At 43.6% G+C, this 21,719-nt stretch overlaps 1 protein-coding gene across 1 annotated transcript in view; it reads left to right on the top strand.

Moving 5' to 3' along the window:
• The window catches only part of LOC106606301 (protein HID1), a 49,773-nt gene that overhangs the window by 26,137 nt on the left and 1,917 nt on the right, over positions 1 to 21,719 (top strand). Inside the window, exons 9-17 of the mRNA XM_045719818.1 lie at positions 1,302 to 1,442; positions 4,302 to 4,392; positions 5,426 to 5,577; positions 6,096 to 6,174; positions 13,915 to 14,079; positions 14,487 to 14,723; positions 18,888 to 19,087; positions 19,288 to 19,392; positions 21,518 to 21,609. Of these exons, the coding sequence (XP_045575774.1) occupies positions 1,302 to 1,442; positions 4,302 to 4,392; positions 5,426 to 5,577; positions 6,096 to 6,174; positions 13,915 to 14,079; positions 14,487 to 14,723; positions 18,888 to 19,087; positions 19,288 to 19,392; positions 21,518 to 21,609 (1,262 nt within the window). The remainder of the gene's footprint in view (positions 1 to 1,301; positions 1,443 to 4,301; positions 4,393 to 5,425; positions 5,578 to 6,095; positions 6,175 to 13,914; positions 14,080 to 14,486; positions 14,724 to 18,887; positions 19,088 to 19,287; positions 19,393 to 21,517; positions 21,610 to 21,719) is intronic.

The following is a 21,719-nucleotide window of genomic DNA, read 5'->3' as shown; positions in this document are numbered from 1 at the left end:
TTTTCACACATTTCAAAGCAAATCAAATCAAATTGTATTTGTCACATGCGACGAATACAACAGGTGTAGATCTTACAGTCAAATGCTTACTTACAAGCCCTTAACCAACAATACAGTTAAAGAAATAGATTTAGGAAAATGTTTACTAAATAAACTAAAATAAAAAATGTAACACAATGGATGTAACACAATAAATTGGCTATAGTCCGGGTGGCCATTTGATGAATTGTTCAGCAGTTTATGGCTTGGAGTTAGAAGCTGTTAAGGAGCCTATTGGTCCCAGACATTCTCCTTTTAATGGTGTATTACATGTAGACTGAATGCTACACTGTTTTAGACGTGAGGAATGTTCAGTCTCATTTAACCAGGCTACAGTGCAGCCGTGTCAAAGACCCTAGTCTAAAGGTCAGACCCTAGTCTAAAGGTCTGACCCTAGTCTAAAGGTCATGTGACCCCCTCAGTAGGACTATTACTTTGCAGTTCTCTCTTCTTTGTAGTTCTCTTTGCTTTGTAGTTCTCTTTTCTCTGTAGTTATCTTTTCTTTGTAGTTCTCCCTTCTTTGTAGTTCTCTCCTCTTTGTAGTTCTCTTCTCTTTGGAGTTCTCTTTTCTTTGTAGTTCTCTTTTCTTTGTAGTTATCTTTTCTTTGTAGTTCTCGCTTCTTTGTAGTTCTCGCTTCTTTGTAGTTCTCTCCTCTTTGTAGTTCTCTTTTCTTTGTAGTTCTCTTTTCTTTGTAGTTCTATTTTCTTTGTAGTTCTCTTTTCTTTGTAGTTCTCTTTTCTTTGTAGTTCTCTTTTCTTTGTAGTTCTCGCTTCTTTGTAGTTCTCGCTTCTTTGTAGTTCTCTTTTCTTTGTAGTTCTCTTTTCTTTGTAGTTCTATTTTCTTTGTACTTCTCTCCTCTTTGTACTTCTCTCCTCTTTGTAGTTCTCTTTTCTTTGTAGTTCTCACATCTTTGTAGTTCTATTTTCTTTGTAGTTCTCTTTTCTTTGTAGTTCTCTTTTCTTTGTAGTTCTCGCTTCTTTGTAGTTCTCGCTTCTTTGTAGTTCTCGCTTCTTTGTAGTTCTCGCTTCTTTGTAGTTCTCCCCTCTTTGTAGTTATCCCTTCTTTGTAGTTATCCCTTCTATGTAGTTATCCCTTCTATGTAGTTCTCTCTTCTTTGTAGTTCTCTCTTCTTTCATGTTTACACGCTTTCTCCTCTAATGGTACATCACAAGTGCAGCTTTGCTATGTGAAAAGACCTTAGTCTAAAGCTCTCAAATGAAAATCTGAACCTCAGAGCCTGCTTGTGTCCCCCCCTCTCCAGGACTATGACTTTGTGTTGAAGGGACTGGCTCGCCTGTTGGTAAACCCTCTGATGCAGACCTACCTGCCCAACTCTACCAAGAAGATCCAGTTCCACCAGGAGCTGCTGGTGCTCTTCTGGAAGCTCTGTGACTTCAATAAGGTCATATATAATATATTATTATATATATTATTATACTATAATAAGGTAGGAGACTAGCCTGATCCCAGATCTGTGTTATTCCTTACCATACTGTAGGAGTGCTAAGCTATACAACACAAACAGATCTAGGACCAGGCTGGTAGGAAACCATGCAGGTTGTTATTGTGTTGACTGTATTCAATTGAGCCACGTTATATTTGAAGAAACAACAACATTTTAGCTAGATACACCTTCTGACATCATCATCATCAGTGAATACACAACAGGTAGAAGACAGGTACATACATAATATACCATATTGACATCATCAGTGAATACACAACAGGTAGAAGACAGATACATATATAATATACCATATTGACATCATCAGTGAATACACAACAGGTAGAAGACAGATACATACATAATATACCATATTGACATCATCAGTGAATACACAACAGGTAGAAGACAGGTACATACATAATATACCAAATTGACATCATTAGTGAATACACAACAGGTAGAAGACAGGTACATACATAATATACCATATTGACATCATCAGTGAATACACAACAGGTAGAAGACAGGTGCATACATAATATACCATATTGACATCATCAGTGAATACACAACAGGTAGAAGACAGGTACATACATAATATACCATATTGACATCATTAGTGAATACACAACAGGTAGAAGACAGGTACATACATAATATACCATATTGACATCATCAGTGAATACACAACAGGTAGAAGACAGGTACATACATAATATACCATATTGACATCACCAGTGAATACAAAACAGGTAGAAGACAGGTACGGTTGAAGTCAGAAGTTTACATACACTTAGGTTGGAGTCAGTAAAACTCGTTTTTCAACCATTCCACAGATTTCTTGTTAACAAACTATAGTTTTGGCAAGTTGGTTAGGACATCTACTTTGTGCAAGACAAAAGTAATTTTTCCAACAATGTTTTGCAGACAGATTATTTCACTTGTAATTCACAGTATCACAATTCCAGTGGGTCAGAAGTTTACATACACTAAGATGACTGTGCCTTTAAACAGCTTGGAAAATTCCAGAAAATGATGTCATGGCTTTAGAAGCTTCTGATAGGCTAATTGACATAATTTGAGTCAATTGTAGGTGTACCTGTGGATGTATTTCAAGGCCTACCTTCAAACCCAGTGTCTCTCTGCTTGGCATCATGGGAAAATCAAAAGAAATCAGCCAAGCCGTCAGGAAATAAAATTGTAGACCTCCACAAGTCTGGTTCATCCTTGGGAGCAAGTTCCAAACTCCTGAAGGTACTACGTTCATCTGTACAAACAATAGTACACAAGTATAAACACCATGGGACCACGCAGCCGTCATACCGCTCAGGAAGGAGACGTGTTCTGTCTCCTAGAGATGAACGTACTTTGGTGCGAAAAGTGCAAATGAATCCCCGAACAACAGCAAAGGACCTTGTGAAGATGCTGGAGGAAACAGGTACAAAAGTATACACAGTAAAACAAGTCCTATATCAACTTAACCTGAAAGGCCGCTCAGCAAGGAAGAAGCCACTGCTCCAAAACCGCCATTAAAAAAGACAGACTATGGTTTTCAACTACACATGGGGACAAAGATCACACTTTTTGGAGAAATGTCTCTGGTCTGATAAAACAAAAATAGAACTGTTTGGCAATAATGACCATCGTTATGTTTGGAGGAAAAAGGGGGAGTCTTGCAAGCTGAAGAACACCATTCTAACCGTGAAGCATGGGGGTGGCAGCATCATGTTGTGGGGGTGCTGCTTTGCTGCAGGAGGGACTGGTGCACTTCACAAAATAGATGGAATCACGAGGAAGGAAAATTATGTGTATATATTGAAGCAACATTTCAAGCCATCAGTCAGGAAGTTAAAGCTTGGTCACAAATGGGTCTTCCAAATGGACAATGACCCCAAGCATACTTCCAAAGTTGTGGCAAAATGGCTTAAGGACAACAAAGTCAAGGTATTGGAGTGGCCATCACAAAACCGTGACCTCAATCCCATAGAAAATGTGTGGGCAGAACTGAAAAAGTGTGTGCAAGCAAGGAGGCCTACAAACCTGATTCAGTTACACTAGCTCTGTCAGGAGGAATGGACCAAAATTCACCCAACTTATTGTGGGAAGCTTGTGGAAGGCTACCTGAAACAGTTGACCCAAGTTAAAAATTTTAAAGGCAATGCTACCAAATACTAATTGAGTGTATGTAAACTTCTGACCCACTGGGAATGTGATGAAAGAAATAAAAGCTGAACTAAATCATTCTCTCTACCATTATTCTGACATTTCACATTCTTAAAATAAAGTGGTGATCCTAACTGACCTAAGACAGGGAATTTTTACTAGGATTAAATGTCAGGAATTGTGAAAAACTGAGTTTAAATGTATTTGGCTAAGGTGTATGTAAACTTCCGACTTCAACTGTACATACATAATAAACCATATTGACAGTAACGTTACATTTAATAGCCTAGATTATCAAAATCTTAATTGAGAATCAATGAAAGAGTCAAAATAGACTAGAGGAATAACCTGCCCTCAACAGAGATAGAATAGAAGAATAGACGACCCTCAACAGAGATAGAATAGAGGAATAACCTACCCTCAACAGAGATAGAATAGAAGAATAGCCGACCCTCAACAGAGAAAGAATAGAAGAATAGCCGTACCTCAACAGAGAAAGAATAGAAGAATAGCCGACCCTCAACAGAGAAAGAATAGAAGAATAGCCGACCCTCAACAGAGATAGAATAGAAGAATAGCCGACCCTCAACAGAGAAACAAACACGCATCACATTCTAATAACCCAGACCACCGTCTCTCTGCCCGTCACAGAAGTTCCTGTTCTTTGTATTGAAGAGCAGTGATGTTCTGGACATCTTGGTACCCATCCTCTTCTACCTTAATGACGCCCGGGCCGACCAGTGTGAGTACAGTCTGTAGACACACACACACACACACACACACACACACACACACACACACACACACACACACACACACACACACACACACACACACACACACACACACACACACACACACACACACACACACACACACACACACACACACACACACACAGATAGACCTATCCTATGAATGATGGCAGGGTGTGAGTATAGTTTGTAGGGACTTGAATATACTATATATATCTGTCTGTAGGGGCTGGAATATACTATATATCTGTCTGTAGGGACTGGAATATACTATATATCTGTCTGTAGGGACTGGAATATACTATATATCTGTCTGTAGGGACTGGAATATACTATATATCTGTCTGTAGGGGCTGGAATATAGTATATATCTGTCTGTAGGGGCTGGAATATACTATATATCTGTCTGTAGGGACTGGAATATACTATATATCTGTCTGTAGGGACTGGAATATACTATATCTGTCTGTAGTGACTGGAATATACTATATATCTGTCTGTAGGGGCTGGAATATACTATATATCTGTCTGTAGGGACTGGAATATACTATATATCTGTCTGTAGGGACTGGAATATACTATATATCTGTCTGTAGGGGCTGGAATATACTATATATCTGTCTGTAGGGACTAGAATATACTATATATCTCTCTGTAGGGGCTGGAATATACTATATATCTCTCTGTAGGGGCTGGAATATACTATATATCTGTCTGTAGGGACTGGAATATACTATATATCTGTCTGTAGGGGCTGGAATATACTATATATCTGTCTGTAGGGGCTGGAATATACTATATATCTGCTAACAGCTGTGAATGTCTACTTTATTAACGTATGCCTTGGTAATGGTTTTGGTGATTGTCTCTCGCTCGTGTGTGTGTGTGTGTGTGTGTGTGTGTGTGTGTGTGTGTGTGTGTGTGTGTGTGTGTGTGTGTGTGTGTGTGTGTGTGTGTGTGTGTGTGTGTGTGTGTGTGTGTGTGTGAGCTTGTGTGTGTGCGCACGTGTTTCTGCTACAGCCCGTGTGGGTCTCATGCACATCGGTGTCTTCATCCTGCTGCTGCTGAGTGGAGAGAGGAACTTTGGCGTGCGTCTCAACAAGCCCTACTCTGTCCACGTACCTATGGACATCCCAGTGTTTACAGGGACCCACGCTGACCTACTCATAGTAGTAAGACTCTGCCATACAAGTTACAGTAGGCTACAGCATAAATATAGAGTGAATAGGATATATCTCTGTTGAATACAGTGTGACTGTAGCAAATGGATTAATTCTGCAGGCAATATTACATTTTCTGTGATCTGCCTCTATGTGTTAATTAAAAAGCCTCTCCAGTTATAGCTTGTGGTCTTTATTGCACTTAGATTCAAATAGTATTTCATTCAAATATTTGTAATTGAGCCTGGAGTGCCAAATGGGCGGGGTTATCTCTATTGGGACTCTCCCATTGGTTCCATTGCGCCAAGCAAGATCAATGAAGCGCAGATAAAGCATTTGAATGGAAACAAATACTATTTGAATCCAGGTCCTATAGAAATATAATTGCTACAACAGACATTCAAGTCAATATATGTTCTCTGATGGGTGGCTTGACGGCGATTGAGTGTACCCATAAGTGTTCCAGTCAAATTGCCCTTGTCCCTTCTAGTAATTCTATCTCTATGTCTGCACCTCTGTGTGATCTACAGGTGTTCCACAAGATCATCACCAGCGGCCACCAGCGTCTACAGCCTCTCTTTGACTGCCTGCTCACCATCGTAGTGAATGGCGAGTAGCTCTGCACTGGCTCCATCTGCTGGTCAAATATGCACATGGTTCTTTATTTATTTATTCAACCTTCATTTAACCAGGAAAGTCCAATTGAGATACATAGTCTATTTTACAAAAGAGACCTGGCCAAGAAGGCAGCAGTAGTCATTACAGCGTTACAGCGTTACATTACAGTGTTACAGCGTTACATTACAGTGTTACAGCGTTACATTACAGCAGTAGTCATTACAGCGTTACAGCGTTACATTACAGTGTTACAGCGTTACATTACAGCAGTAGTCATTACAGCGTTACAGCGTTACATTACAGTGTTACAGCGTTACATTACAGCCGTAGTCATTACAGCAGTAGTCATTACAGCATTACAGCGTTACATTACAGTGTTACAGCGTTACATTACAGCAGTAGTCATTACAGTGTTACATTACAGCAGTAGTCATTACAGCGTTACATTACAGCAGTAGTCATTACAGCGTTACAGCGTTACATTACAGTGTTACAGCGTTACATTACAGCAGCAGTCATTACAGCGTTACAGCGTTACATTACAGTGTTACAGCGTTACATTACAGTGTTACAGCGTTACATTACAGTGTTACAGCGTTACATTACAGGGTTGCAGCGTTACATTACAGTGTTGCAGCGTTACATTACAGCAGTAGTCATTACAGCGTTACAGCGTTACATTACAGTGTTACAGCGTTAAATTACAGTGTTACAGCGTTACATTACAGCAGTAGTCATTACAGCGTTACAGCGTTACATTACAGTGTTACAGCGTTACATTACAGCCGTAGTCATTACAGCAGTAGTCATTACAGCGTTACATTACAGTGTTACAGCGTTACATTACAGCAGTAGTCATTACAGCGTTACATTACAGCAGTAGTCATTACAGCGTTACAGCGTTACATTACAGTGTTACAGCGTTACATTACAGCCGTAGTCATTACAGCAGTAGTCATTACAGCATTACAGCGTTACATTACAGTGTTACAGCGTTACATTACAGCAGTAGTCATTACAGCGTTACATTACAGCAGTAGTCATTACAGCATTACAGCGTTACATTACAGTGTTACAGCGTTACATTACAGCAGTAGTCATTACAGCGTTACAGCGTTACATTACAGTGTTACAGCATTACATTACAGTGTTACAGCGTTACATTACAGGGTTGCAGCGTTACATTACAGCAGTAGTCATTACAGCGTTACAGCGTTACATTACAGTGTTACAGCGTTACATTACAGTGTTACAGCGTTACATTACAGTGTTACAGTGTTACATTACAGTGTTACAGCGTTACATTACAGCCGTAGTCATTACAGCAGTAGTCATTACAGCGTTACATTACAGTGTTACAGCGTTACATTACAGCAGTAGTCATTACAGTGTTACATTACAGCAGTAGTCATTACAGCGTTACATTACAGCAGTAGTCATTACAGCGTTACAGCGTTACATTACAGTGTTACAGCGTTACATTACAGCCGTAGTCATTACAGCAGTAGTCATTACAGTGTTACATTACAGCAGTAGTCATTACAGTGTTACATTACAGCAGTAGTCATTACAGCGTTACATTACAGCAGTAGTCATTACAGCGTTACAGCGTTACATTACAGTGTTACAGCGTTACATTACAGCAGTAGTCATTACAGCGTTACAGCGTTACATTACAGTGTTACAGCGTTACATTACAGTGTTACAGCGTTACATTACAGCAGTAGTCATTACAGCGTTACAGCGTTACATTACAGTGTTACAGCGTTACATTACAGCCGTAGTCATTACAGCAGTAGTCATTACAGCATTACAGCGTTACATTACAGTGTTACAGCGTTACATTACAGCAGTAGTCATTACAGTGTTACATTACAGCAGTAGTCATTACAGCGTTACATTACAGCAGTAGTCATTACAGCGTTACAACATTTAAAACATACAGTAGGCTACAATCGGCACAGCAACACGTCATCATGAGACAATCCGATCCACAGGAACATAAACACTCCTTGTTTTAACCTCAGCCTCACAGAAAGTTCAGAGGTATTGAACAGTTCAATATTACATTACTTTGGGACAGTCCCTGAGATCACCTTTAACACCTAAACAGATGTAATTCTTAGATGCTGTACATGCATATTGAGATGTTACTTGCTTTTTTGTCTAGCTAGGATTAGGCTCAATCTGTGGTCAAAATGTACAGTATCTCTACAAATGAATCCTCCTCCCTCTCCTCTACAGTGTCTCAAATCAAATCAAAGTTTATTTGTCACGTGCGCCGAATACAACAGGTGTAGACTTTAGAGTGAAATACTTACTTACAGGCTCTAACCAATAGTGTGAAAAAAGCTATGTGTGTGTGTGTGTGTGTGTGTGTGTGTGTGTGTGTGTGTAGGTAAGTAAAGAAATTAAACAACAGTAAAAATACATTTGAAAATAAGAGTAGCAAGGCTATATACAGACACCGGTTAGTCAGGCTTATTGAGGTAGTATGTACATGTAGGTATGGTTAAAGTGACTATGCATATATGATGAACAGAGAGTAGCAGTAGCATAAAAGGAGGGGTTGGCGGGTGGAGGGACACAATGCAGATAGCCTGGTTAGCCAATGTGCAGGAGCACTGGTTGGTCGGGCCAATTGAGGTAGTATGTACATGGATGTATAGTTAATGTGACTATGCATATAAGATAAACAGAGAGTAGCAGCAACGTAAAAGAGGGGTTGGGGGACACACACAATGCAAATAGTCCGGGTAACCATTGGTTACGTACCTGTTCAGGAGTCTTATGGCTTGGGGGTAAAAACTGTTGAGAAGCCTTTTTGTCCTAGACTTGGCACTCCGGTACTGCTTGCCATGCGGTAGTAGAGAGAACAGTCTATGACTGGGGTGGCTGGGGTCTTTGACAATTTTTAGGGCCTTCCTCTGACACCGCCTGGTGTAGAGGTCCTGGATGGCAGGCTGCATTGCCCCAGTGATGTATTGGGCATTACGCACTACCCTCTGAAGTGCCTTGCGGTCAGAGGCCGAGCAATTGCCGTACCAGGCAGTGATGCAACCGGTCAGGATGCACTCGATGTTGCAGCTGTAGAACCTTTTGAGGATCTCAGGACCCATGCCAAATCTTTTTAGTTTCCTAGGGGGGAATAGGCTTTGTCCTGCCCTCTTCACGACTGTCTTGGTGTGTTTGGACCATTCTAGTTTGTTGTTGATGTGGACACCAAGGAATTTGAAGCTCTCAACCTGCCCCATTCAGCCCCGTCGATGAGAATGGGGACGTGCTCGGTGCTCCTTTTCTTGTCGTCCACAATCATCTCCTTAGTCTTAGTTACGTTGAGGGATAGGTTGTTATTCTGGCACCACCCGGCCAGGTCTCTGACCTCCACCCTATAGGCTGTCTCGTCGTTGTCGGTGATCAGGCCTACCACTGTTGTGTCGTCTGCAAACTTAATGATGGTGTTCGACTCGTGCCTGGCCATGCAGTCGTGGGTGAACAGGGAGTACAGGAGGGGACTTAGCACGCACCCCTGGGGAGCTCCAGTGTTGAGGATCAGTGTGGCAGATGTGTTGCTACCTACCCTCACCACCTGGGGGCGACCCGTCAGGAAGTCCAGGATCCAGTTGCAGAGGGAGGTGTTTAGTCCCAGGTTCCTTAGCTTAGTGATGAGCTTTGAGGGTACTATGGTGTTGAACGCTGAGCTGTAGTCAATGAATAGCATTCTCACGTAGGTGTTCCTTTTGTCCAGGTGGCAAAGGGCAGTGTGGAGTGCAATAGAGATTGCATCATCTGTGGATCTGTTTGGGCGGTATGCAAATTTGAGTGAGTCTAGGGTTTCTGGGATAATGGTGTTGATGTGAGCCATTACCAGCCTTTCAAGGCACTTCATGGCTACAGACGTGAGTGCTACGGGTCGGTAGTCATTTAGGCAGGTTGTCTTGGTGTTCTTGGGCACAGGGACTATGGTGGTCTGCTTGAAACATGTTGGTATTACAGACTCAATCAGGGACATGTTGAAAATGTCAATGAAGACACCTGCCAGTTGGTCAGCACATGCCCGGAGCACAGGTCCTGGTAATCCATCTGGCCCCGCAGCCTTGTGTATGTTGACCCGTTTAACCTCTTACATCTAGACGTTCCGCTAGCGGAACACCTGCTCCAATATCCAATGATGGGCGTGGCGCGAAATACAAATTCCTCTAAAATCCGAAAACTTCAATTTTTCAAACATATGACTATTTTACAGCATTTTAAAGACAAGACTCTCGTTAATCTAACCACACTGTCCGATTTCAAAAAGGCTTTACAGCGAAAGCAAAACATTAGATTATGTCAGCAGAGTACCCAGCCAGAAATAATCAGACACCCATTTTTCAAGCTAGCATATAATGTCACAAAAACCCAGAAGACAGCTAAATGCAGCACTGACCTTTGATGATCTTCATCAGATGACACACCTAGGACATTATGTTATACAATACATGCATGTTTTGTTCAATCAAGTTCATATTTATATCAAAAAACAGCTTTTTACATTAGCATGTGACGTTCAGAACTAGCATACTTCTGGGGAATTTACTAACAATTTACTAAATTACTCACGATAAACGTTCACAAAAAGCATAACAATTATTTTAAGAATTATAGATACAGAACTCCTCTATGCACTCGATATGTCCGATTTTAAAATAGCTTTTTGGTGAAAGCACATTTTGCAATATTCTAAGTACATAGCCCAGCCATCACGGGCTAGCTATTTAGACACCCGGCAAGTTTAGCCTTCACCAAAATCAGATTTACTATAAGAAAAATGTTATTACCTTTCCTGTTCTTCGTCAGAATGCACTCCCAGGACTTCTACTTCAATAACAAATGTTGGTTTGGTCCCAAATAATCCATCGTTATATCCAAATAGCGGCGTTTTGTTCGTGCGTTCTAGACACTATCCGAAATGGTAAAACAGGGTCGTGCGCATGGCGCATTTCGTGACAAAAAATGTCTAAATATTCCATTACCGTACTTCGAAGCATGTCAACCGCTGTTTAAAATCAATTTTTATGCAATTTATCTCGTAAAAAAGCGATAATATTCCGACCGGGAATCTGCTTTTCGGTAAATAGAGGGAAAAACAGAAAGACGGGGGCGGCCAGTGCACGCGCCTAAGCCCTTTGTCCTCTGATAGACCACTTAGCAAAAGCGCTCGTGTGTTTCAGCCAGGGCTTTGAATTACGTCATTCAGCTTTTTCCTGGGCTCTGAGCGCCCATGGAAGCCGTAGGAAGTGTCACGTAAGAGCAGAGATCCTTTGTAATGGATAGAGATGACAAAGAAGGCCAAGAAATGGTCAGACAGGGTACTTCCTGTACAGAATCTTCTCAGGTTTTGGCCTGCCAAATGAGTTCTGTTATACTCACAGACACCATTCAAACAGTTTTAGAAACGTTGGAGTGTTTTCTATCCAAAGCTAATAATTATATGCATATTCTAGTTTCTGGGCAGGAGTAATAATCAGATTAAATCGGGTACGTTTTTTATCCAGCCGTGAAAATACTGCCCCCTAGCCATAACAGGTTAAACGTCTTACTCACGTCGGCTACGGAGAGCGTGATCACACAGTCGTCCGGAACAGCTGATGCTCTCATGCATGCCTCAGTGTTGCTTGCCTCGAAGCGAGCATAGAAGTGAGTTAGCTTGTCTGGTAGGCTCGTGTCACTGGGCAGCTCGCGGCTGTGCTTCCCTTTGTAGTCTGTAATAGTTTGCAAGCACTGCCACATCCGACGAGCGTCGGAGCCGGTGTAGTATGATTCAATCTTAGCCCTGGATTTCTTGTAAGCTTCCGTGTTAGAGTTCCGCACCTTGAAAGCGGCAGCTCTTTAGCTCAGTGGCGAATGTTGCCTGTAATCCATGGCTTCTGGTTGAGGTTTGTACGTACAGTCACTGTGGGGACGACGTCCTCAATGCACTTATTGATAAAGCCAGTGACTGATGTGGTGTATTCCTCAATGCCATCGGAAGAATCCCGGAACATGTTCCAGTCTGCGATAGCAAAACAGTCCTGTAGTTTAGCATCTGCTTCATCTGACCATTTTTTTATAGACCGAGTCACTGGTGCTTCCTGCTTTAATTTCTGCTTGTAAGCAGGAATCAGGAGGATAGAGTTGTGGTCGCATTTACCAAATGGAGGGTGAGGGAGAGCTTTGTACGCGCCTCGTTGTGTGGAGTACAGGTGATCTAGATTTTTTTTTCCCTCTAGTTGCACATTTAACATGTTGATAGAGATTTGGTAGAACTGATTTAAGTTTCCCTGCATTAAAGTCTCCGGCCACTGGGAGTGCCGCCTCTGGGTGAGTGGTTTCCTGTTTGCTTATTTCCTTATACAGCTGACTGAGTGCGGTCTTAGTGCCCGCATCTGATTGTGGTGGCAAATAAACAGCCACAAAAAGTATAGCTGAGAACTCTCTAGGCAAGTAGTGTGGCCTGCAATTTATCACAATATACTCTACTTCAGGCCAGCAAAATCTAGAGACTTCCTTAGATTTCGTGCACCAGCTGTTGTTTACAAATATGCAGAGACCACCCCCCCTCGTCTTACCGGAGTGTGCTGTTCTATCTTGCCGGTGCAGCGTGTATCCCGCTAGCTGAATATCCATGTCGTCATTCAGCCACGATTCCGTGAAACATAGGATATTACAGGTTTTGATGTCCTGTTGGTAGGATATTCATGATCGTACCTCGTCTAGTTTATTGTCCAATGATTGCACGTTGACGGTAACGGTAGCTTTCCTACTCGCCTTCTGCGGATCCTGATGAGGCATCCGGATCTTTGTCCTCTGCGTCGCTTCCTTATGCGAATAATTGGGATGTCTGCCCTGCGGGGTGTTTGGAGAATATCGTGTGAGTCCCGCTTGTTGTTGTTGTTGTTGAAAAAATCTTCGTCTAATCTGAGGTGAGTGATCGCTGTCCTGATATCCAGAAGCTCTTTTCTGCCGTAAAATACGGTTGTAGAAACATTATGTACAAAATAATTTACAAATATCGCAAAAAAACACATAATAGCACAATTGGTTAGGAGACCGTAAAACGGCGGCCATCTCCTCCGGCGCCATCTTTCTACTCTCCCTACCTGAATGACTCCTCCCTCTCCTCCACAGTGTCTCCCTACCTGAATGACTCCTCCCTCTCCTCCACAGTGTCTCCCTACCTGAATGACTCCTCCCTCTCCTCCACAGTGTCTCCCTACCTGAATGACTCCTCCCTCTCCTCCACAGTGTCTCCCTACCTGAATGACTCCTCCCTCTCCTACACAGTGTCTCCCTACCTGAATGACTCCTTCTCCCTCTCCTCCACAGTGTCTCCCTACCTGAATGACTCCTCCTCCCTCTCCTACACAGTGTCTCCCTACCTGAGTGACTCCTCCTCCCTCTACTCCACAGTGTCTCCCTACCTGAATGACTCCTCCTCCCTCTACTCCACAGTGTCTCCCTACCTGAATGACTCCTCCTCCCTCTCCTCCCTCTCCTCCACAGTGTCTCCCTACCTGAATGACTCCTCCTCCCTCTCCTCCACAGTGTCTCCCTACCTGAATGACTTCTCCTCCCTCTCCTCCACAGTGTCTCCCTACCTGAATGACTCCTCCTCCCTCTCCTCCACAGCGTCTCACTACCTGAATGACTCCTCCCTCTCCTCCACAGTGTCTCCCTACCTGAATGACTTCTCCTCCCTCTACTCCACAGTGTCTCCCTACCTGAAGAGTCTGTCCATGGTGGCAGCTAACAAGCTGCTCCACCTCTTGGAAGCCTTCTCCACCAACTGGTTCCTCTTCTCCGCCTCCCAGAACCACCATCTTGTCTTCTTCCTGCTGGAGGCCTTCAACAACATCATCCAGTACCAGTTTGATGGTGAGAGGATCAGTGTTTACCCAGCCTGCTCCTCTCAGAACAGGTTATATGTCTGACTCCGTAGAATAGCATAAGACTGTATTTAGTCCTGCCGGAGTCTGGTCTGTTGGTATTGCTGCCGACTCCGGACCACAGATACCGGCTAGCGACGGGGGTTTAAGCCTGTCTCTGCCACTCTCCTACCTGGGCCCCTCTATAATCTATCTCCGGCTCTCAATTCCTACATGTTCCATGGAAAAATAAATACAATATGAAAGGGAATTGTAATTAGTCTATTTATAAGTTTCTTACTTTCTTTGGGTTCAGTCAGTAGAAGGATTATTTACTGCCTGCCTTTGATGTGCTGCTGTGTCGTATCAATGTAACCCTCATAATCCCTTGCTCTTAAATTTGCAATTTTCTTCCAGGAAACTGTAACCTAGTCTACGCCATTATCCGCAAACGCAACTTGTTCCATCAGTTGGCCAACCTGCCAACCGACCCTGCCTCCATCCAGAAGGCCTTGCTGAGGAAGAGAAAGTCACCGGATGCCATCACCGGCATCTCCCGTACCAGCTCCCAGGAGACGGTGTCCATGGAGGGTTCCCGTCCGGCCGTCCCCGCCGAGCCAGGAACGCTGAAGACCAGCCTGGTCGCTATACCAGGTACACCACCGATCTATAACTATAACAACTTATATACAGTGCCTTCGGAAAGTATTCAGACCCCTTGACTTATCCACATTTTGTTAGGTTACAGCCTTATTCTAAAATTGATTAAATCCTTTTTTTTTCTCATCAATTTACACACAATACCCCATAATAACAAAGAAAAAACTGTTTTTTGTAAATGTTTGCTAATTTATAATTTTTTTAAATGAAATATTACATTTACATAAGTATTCAGACCCTTTACTCAGTACTTAGTTGAAGCACCTTTGGCAGTGATTACAGCCTCGAGTCTTCTTGGGTATGACTCTACAAGCTTCGTACACCTGTATTTGGGGAGTTTCTCCCATTCTTCTCTGCAGATCCTCTCAAGCTTTATTTTTTTAATTTCACCTTTTTTTAACCAGGTAGGCCAGTTGAGAACAAGTTCTCAGTTACAACTGCGACCTGGCCAAGATAAAGCAAAGCCTCTTTCAGGTTGAATGGGGAGCATTACTGCACAGCTATTTTCAGGTCTCTCCAAAGATGTTAGATCGGGTTCAAGTCCGGAATGTTGCTGGGCCACTCAAGGACATTCAGAGACTTGTCCCAAAGCCACTCCTGCGTTGTCTTGGCTGCTTAGCGTCGTTGTCCTGTTGGAAGGTAAACCTTAACCCCAGTCTGAGGTCCTAAGCGCTCTGGAGCAGGTTTTCATTAAGGATCTCTCCGTTCATCTTTGCCTCGATCCTGACTAGTCTCCTAGATCCTGCCGCTGGAAAACATCCCCACAGCATGAAGCTGCCACCACCATGCTTCACCGTAGGGATGGTGCCAGGTTTCCTCCAGATGTGACGCTTGGTATTCAGGCCAAAGAGTTCAATCTTGGTTTCATCAGATCAGATAATCTGGTTTCTCATGGCCTGAGAGTCTTTTGGTGTCTTTTGGCAAACGCCAAGCGGGCTGTCTTGTGCCGTTTACTGAGGAGTGGCTTCCGTCTGGCAACTCTACCATAAAGGCCTAATTAGTGTAGTGCTGCAGAGATGGTTGTCGTTCTGGAAGCTTCACCCATCTCCACAGAGGAACTCTAGAGCTCTGTCAGAGTGACCATTGGGTTCTTAGTCACCTCCCCGATCAGGCCCTTTCTCCCTCGGTTGCTCAGGAAGAGTCTTTGGTGGTTCCAAACTTCTTCCATTTAAGAATGATGGAGGCCACTGTGTTCTTGGGGACCTTAAATGCTGCAGAAATGTTATGGTACCCTTCCCCAGATCTGTGCCTCGACACAATCCAGTCTCTGGAACTCTACTGACAATTCCTTCGACCTCATGGCTTGATATTTGCTCTGACATGCACTGTCAATTGTGGGACCTTATATAGACAGGTATGTGCCTTTCCAAATCATGTCCAATCAATTTAATTTTACACAGGTGGACTCCAATCAAGTTGTAGGAACATATCAAGGATGATCAATGGAAACAGGATACAGCTGAGTGTAAGGGGTGCGTAACCGGTGGCAGGGAAGTCAGATGCAGGAGAGCAGAACTGGGTAATAACTGGAGCAGTTTAAATAACAAAACCAACGGCATCCAGAAATACAAAAGTATGGGTACAAAACCCGTCGCGCACCAGTCAACATGTGCACAAGCACTTACAACAAACAATTTCAGACACAGACATGGGGGGAACAGAGGGTTAAATACACGACAAGTAATGAGGGAAATGTAAACCAGGTGTGTGGGAAAACAAGACAAAACAAATGGAAAATGAAAGGTGGATCGGCGATGGCTAGAAGACCGATGACGTCGACCGCCGAACGCCGCCCGAACAAGGAGAGGAACCGACTTCGGCGGAAGTAGTGACACTGAGCTCAATTCCGAGTCTCATAGCAAAGGGTCTGAATACTTATGTAAATAATGTATTTCTGTTTTATTTTATTTCTTGAATGATTTTTTTTACCCCTTTTTCTCCCCAATGTCATGGTATCCAATTGGTAGTTACAGTCTTGTCCCATTGCTGCAACTCCCGTACGGACTCGGGAGATGCGAAGGTCGAGAGCCATGCATCCTCCGAAACACAACCCAGCCAAGCCGCACTGCTACTTGACACAATGCCCACTTAACCCGGAAGCCAGCCGCACCAATGTGTCAGAGGAAATACCGTACACCTGGCGACCGTGTCAGCGTGCATTTCGCCCGGCCCGCCACAGGAGTCTCTAGTGCGCGATGGGACAAGAACATCCCTGCCGGCCAAACCCTCCCCTAACCCAGATGACGCTGGGACAATTGTGCGCCGCCCCATGGGTCTCCCGGTTGTGGCCGGCTGCGACAGAGCCTGCACTCCAACCAGGATCTCTAGTGACACAGCTAGCACTGTGATGCAGTGCCTTAGACCACTGCGCCACTCGGGAGGCCATATTTTTATTTATTTTTGCTTTGTCATAATGGGGTATTGTGTGTAGGAAATTGCTTTATTTAATACATTTTAGAATAAGGCTGTAACGTAACAAAATGTGGGAAAAGTCAAGAGGTCTGAATACTTTCCGAAGGCACTGTAACCAGGGATGTCTGATCACTTCCAGATACCCAACTTATCTATAACTACTATCTGAACACTACCAGGTACAATAACTATTGTATCTATAACTACTATCTGATCACTACCAGGTACAATAACTACTGTATCTATAACTACTATCTGATCACTACCAGGTACAATAACTACTGTATCTATAACTACTATCTGAACACTACCAGGTACAATAACTACTGTATCTATAACTACTATCTGATCACTACCAGGTACAATAACTACTGTATCTATAACTACTATCTGATCACTACCAGGTACAATAACTACTGTATCTATAACTACTATCTGATCACTACCAGGTACAATAACTACTGTATCTATAACTACTATCTGATCACTATCAGGTACAATAACTATTGTATCTATAACTACTATCTGATCACTACCAGGTACAATAACTACTGTATCTATAACTACTATCTGATCACTACCAGGTACAATAACTACTGTATCTATAACTACTATCTGATCACTACCAGGTACAATAATTACTGTATCTATAACTACTATCTGAACACTACCAGGTACAATAACGACTGTATCTATAACTACTATCTGAAGACTACCAGATACACAACTTATCTATAACTACTATCTGAACACTACCAGGTACAATAACTATTGTATCTATAACTACTATCTGATCACTACCAGGTACAATAACTACTGTATCTATAACTACTATCTGATCACTACCAGGTACAATAACTACTGTATCTATAACTACTATCTGATCACTACCATGTACAATAACTACTGTATCTATAACTACTATCTGATCACTACCAGGTACAATAACTACTGTATCTATAACTACTATCTGATCACTACCAGGTACAATAACTACTGTATCTATAACTACTATCTGAACACTACCAGGTACAATAACTACTGTATCTATAACTACTATCTGATCACTACCAGGTACAATAACTACTGTATCTATAACTACTATCTGAACACTACCAGGTACAATAACTACTGTATCTATAACTACTATCTGATCACTACCAGGTACAATAACTACTGTATCTATAACTACTATCTGATCACTACCAGGTACAATAACTACTGTATCTATAACTACTATCTGAACACTACCAGGTACAATAACTATTGTATCTATAACTACTATCTGATCACTACCAGGTACAATAACTACTGTATCTATAACTACTATCTGAACACTACCAGGTACAATAACTATTGTATCTATAACTACTATCTGATCACTACCAGGTACAATAACTATTGTATCTATAACTACTATCTGAACACTACCAGGTACAATAACTACTGTATCTATAACTACTATCTGATCACTACCAGGTACAATAACTACTGTATCTATAACTACTATCTGATCACTACCAGGTACAATAACTATTGTATCTATAACTACTATCTGATCACTACCAGGTACAATAACTATTGTATCTATAACTACTATCTGATCACTACCAGGATTCTATACCGGTACACAACTGCACCTCCCCCATATGGACTCTCTCAACACAACTGTTATCATCCAGTGGTGTGTCATAATTTTGTATGAACTGACATATAGCTTCCCTGTCCTTCAATCCTTGTCTGCAGCCATTGACAAACTGACTGAGAAGTCTCAGGTGTCAGAGGATGGCACCATGATCTCTGTGCTGAAGATGGAGCATTCACACGCGTTACACCACACACCCCAGGCTGACCACACACCCCAGGCTGACCACACACCCCAGGCTGTCCACAGCGCCATTGTAGGGGCCAGCGACACAGAGTCTGTTTCTGGAAGGGACAATGAGGTAAGACTGTGTGTGTGTGTGTGTGTGTGTGTGTGTGTGTGTGTGTGTGTGTGTGTGTGTGTGTGTGTGTGTGTGTGTGTGTGTGTGTGTGTGTGTGTGTGTGTGTGTGTGTGTGTGTGTGTCTGTGTCTATGAACACATGGGTAAATGTGATCTTGTGTGTATGTGTGTGTATCAGTCATCAGAGTTCTATGTTCTCAGGATGTTTTCTACACTGAGGCAGAGATGGAGAGAAGGCGCATGTCAAGCACATCATCCACCATCTCCTGTACCTCTCAATCTCACTGGTCCCCTACACCAGACTGGGTGAGTTGGTATCAATCTCACTGGTCCCCTACACCAGACTGGGTGAGTAGGTATCAATCTCACTGGTCCCCTACACCAGACTGGGTGAGTAGGTATCAATCTCACTGGTCCCCTACACCAGACTGGGTGAGTAGGTATCAATCTCACTGGGCCCTACACCAGACTGGGTGAGTAGGTATCAATCTCACTGGTCCCCTACACCAGACTGGGTGAGTTGGTATCAATCTCACTGGGCCCTACACCAGACTGGGTGAGTAGGTATCAATCTCACTGGTCCCCTACACCAGACTGGGTGAGTAGGTATCAATCTCACTGGTCCCCTACACCAGACTGGGTGAGTTGGTATCAATCTCACTGGTCCCCTACACCAGACTGGGTGAGTTGGTATCAATCTCACTGGGCCCTACACCAGACTGGGTGAGTAGGTATCAATCTCACTGGTCCCCTACACCAGACTGGGTGAGTAGGTATCAATCTCACTGGTCCCCTACACCAGACTGGGTGAGTAGGTATCAATCTCACTGGTCCCCTACACCAGACTGGGTGAGTTGGTATCAATCTCACTGGTCCCCTACACCAGACTGGGTGAGTTGGTATCAATCTCACTGGGCCCTACACCAGACTGGGTGAGTAGGTATCAATCTCACTGGTCCCCTACACCAGACTGGGTGAGTAGGTATCAATCTGACTGGTCCCCTACACCAGACTGGGTGAGTAGGTATCAATCTCACTGGTCCCCTACACCAGACTGGGTGAGTAGGTATCAATCTGACTGGTCCCCTACACCAGACTGGGTGAGTAGGTATCAATCTCACTGGTCCCTACACCAGACTGGGTGAGTAGGTATCAATCTCACTGGTCCCCTACACCAGACTGGGTGGTGGTATAATCTGACTGGGCCCCTACACCAGACTGTGTGAGTAGGTATCAATCTCACTGGTCCCTACACCAGACTGGGTGAGTAGGTATCAATCTCACTGGTCCCCTACACCAGACTGGGTGAGTAGGTATCAATCTGACTGGGCCCTACACCAGACTGGGTGAGTAGTTTTAATAGTAATATGATAATATCGTCATTTAGAAGATGGTTTTATTCAAGGCCACTTAAAGAACTGTCAACGTGGACAGTGACACATGTATTCAGTAAGTGGCCCATGCGGGACTCAAACCCACAACCCTGGTGTTGCCATGGCCACACTCTAACCCACATCCCTGGTGTTGCCATGGCCACACTCTAACCCACAACCCTGGTGTTGCCATGGCCACACTCTAACCCACAACCCTTGGGTTGCCATGGCCACACTCTAACCCACATCCCTGGTGTTGCCATGGCCACACTCTAACCCACAACCCTGGTGTTGCCATGGCCACACTCTAACCCACAACCCTGGTGTTGCCATGGCCACACTCTAACCCACAACCCTGGTGTTGCCATGGCCACACTCTAACCCACAACCCTGGTGTTGCCATGGCCACACTCTAACCCACAACCCTGGTGTTGCCATGGCCACACTCTAACCCACAACCCTGGTGTTGCCATGGCCACACTCTAACCCACAACCCTTGGGTTGCCATGGCCACACTCTAACCCACAACCCTGGTGGTGCCATGGCCACACTCTAACCCACAACCCTGGTGTTGCCATGGCCACACTCTAACCCACAACCCTGGTGTTGCCATGGCCACACTCTAACCCACAACCCTGGTGTTGCCATGGCCACACTCTAACCCACAACCCTGGTGTTGCCATGGCCACACTCTAACCCACAACCCTGGTGTTGCCATGGCCACACTCTAACCCACAACCCTTGGGTTGCCATGGCCACACTCTAACCCACAACCCTGGTGTTGCCATGGCCACACTCTAACCCACAACCCTGGTGTTGCCATGGCCACACTCTAACCCACAACCCTGGTGTTGCCATGGCCACACTCTAACCCACAACCCTGGTGTTGCCATGGCCACACTCTAACCCACAGATCCATTCTAGATAGAACCCTCTGCAAAGGGTTTTACCCAGCACCAAAAATGGTTCCCCGATGAGGACAAACTGAAGAACCCTGTATGGTTCTACTTAGCACCTTTTGTTCTAAGAGTGTAACGTGTCCCTTCCTTCTCCCTCAGGTCCTCTCCTGGAAGTGTAAGCTCCCCCTACAGACCATAATGCGTCTGCTGCAGGTGCTGGTCCCGCAGGTTGAGAAGATCTGTATCGACAAGTAAGTCAAACATCACTGGTCATATTGGTCATCAAATGTTTACTTCTATGAAGTGTCAGAAGATGCTGTGAAGTTATATTATTATATATATTATAAGTTATATTATTATA

The sequence above is a fragment of the Salmo salar genome, chromosome ssa06 (genome assembly GCF_905237065.1).
Source record: "Salmo salar chromosome ssa06, Ssal_v3.1, whole genome shotgun sequence".
In the NCBI taxonomy this organism is placed as follows: domain Eukaryota; kingdom Metazoa; phylum Chordata; class Actinopteri; order Salmoniformes; family Salmonidae; genus Salmo; species Salmo salar.
The sequence above is the reverse complement of the archived record's forward strand: the minus strand, read 5'-3'. Positions and strand labels throughout refer to the sequence as shown.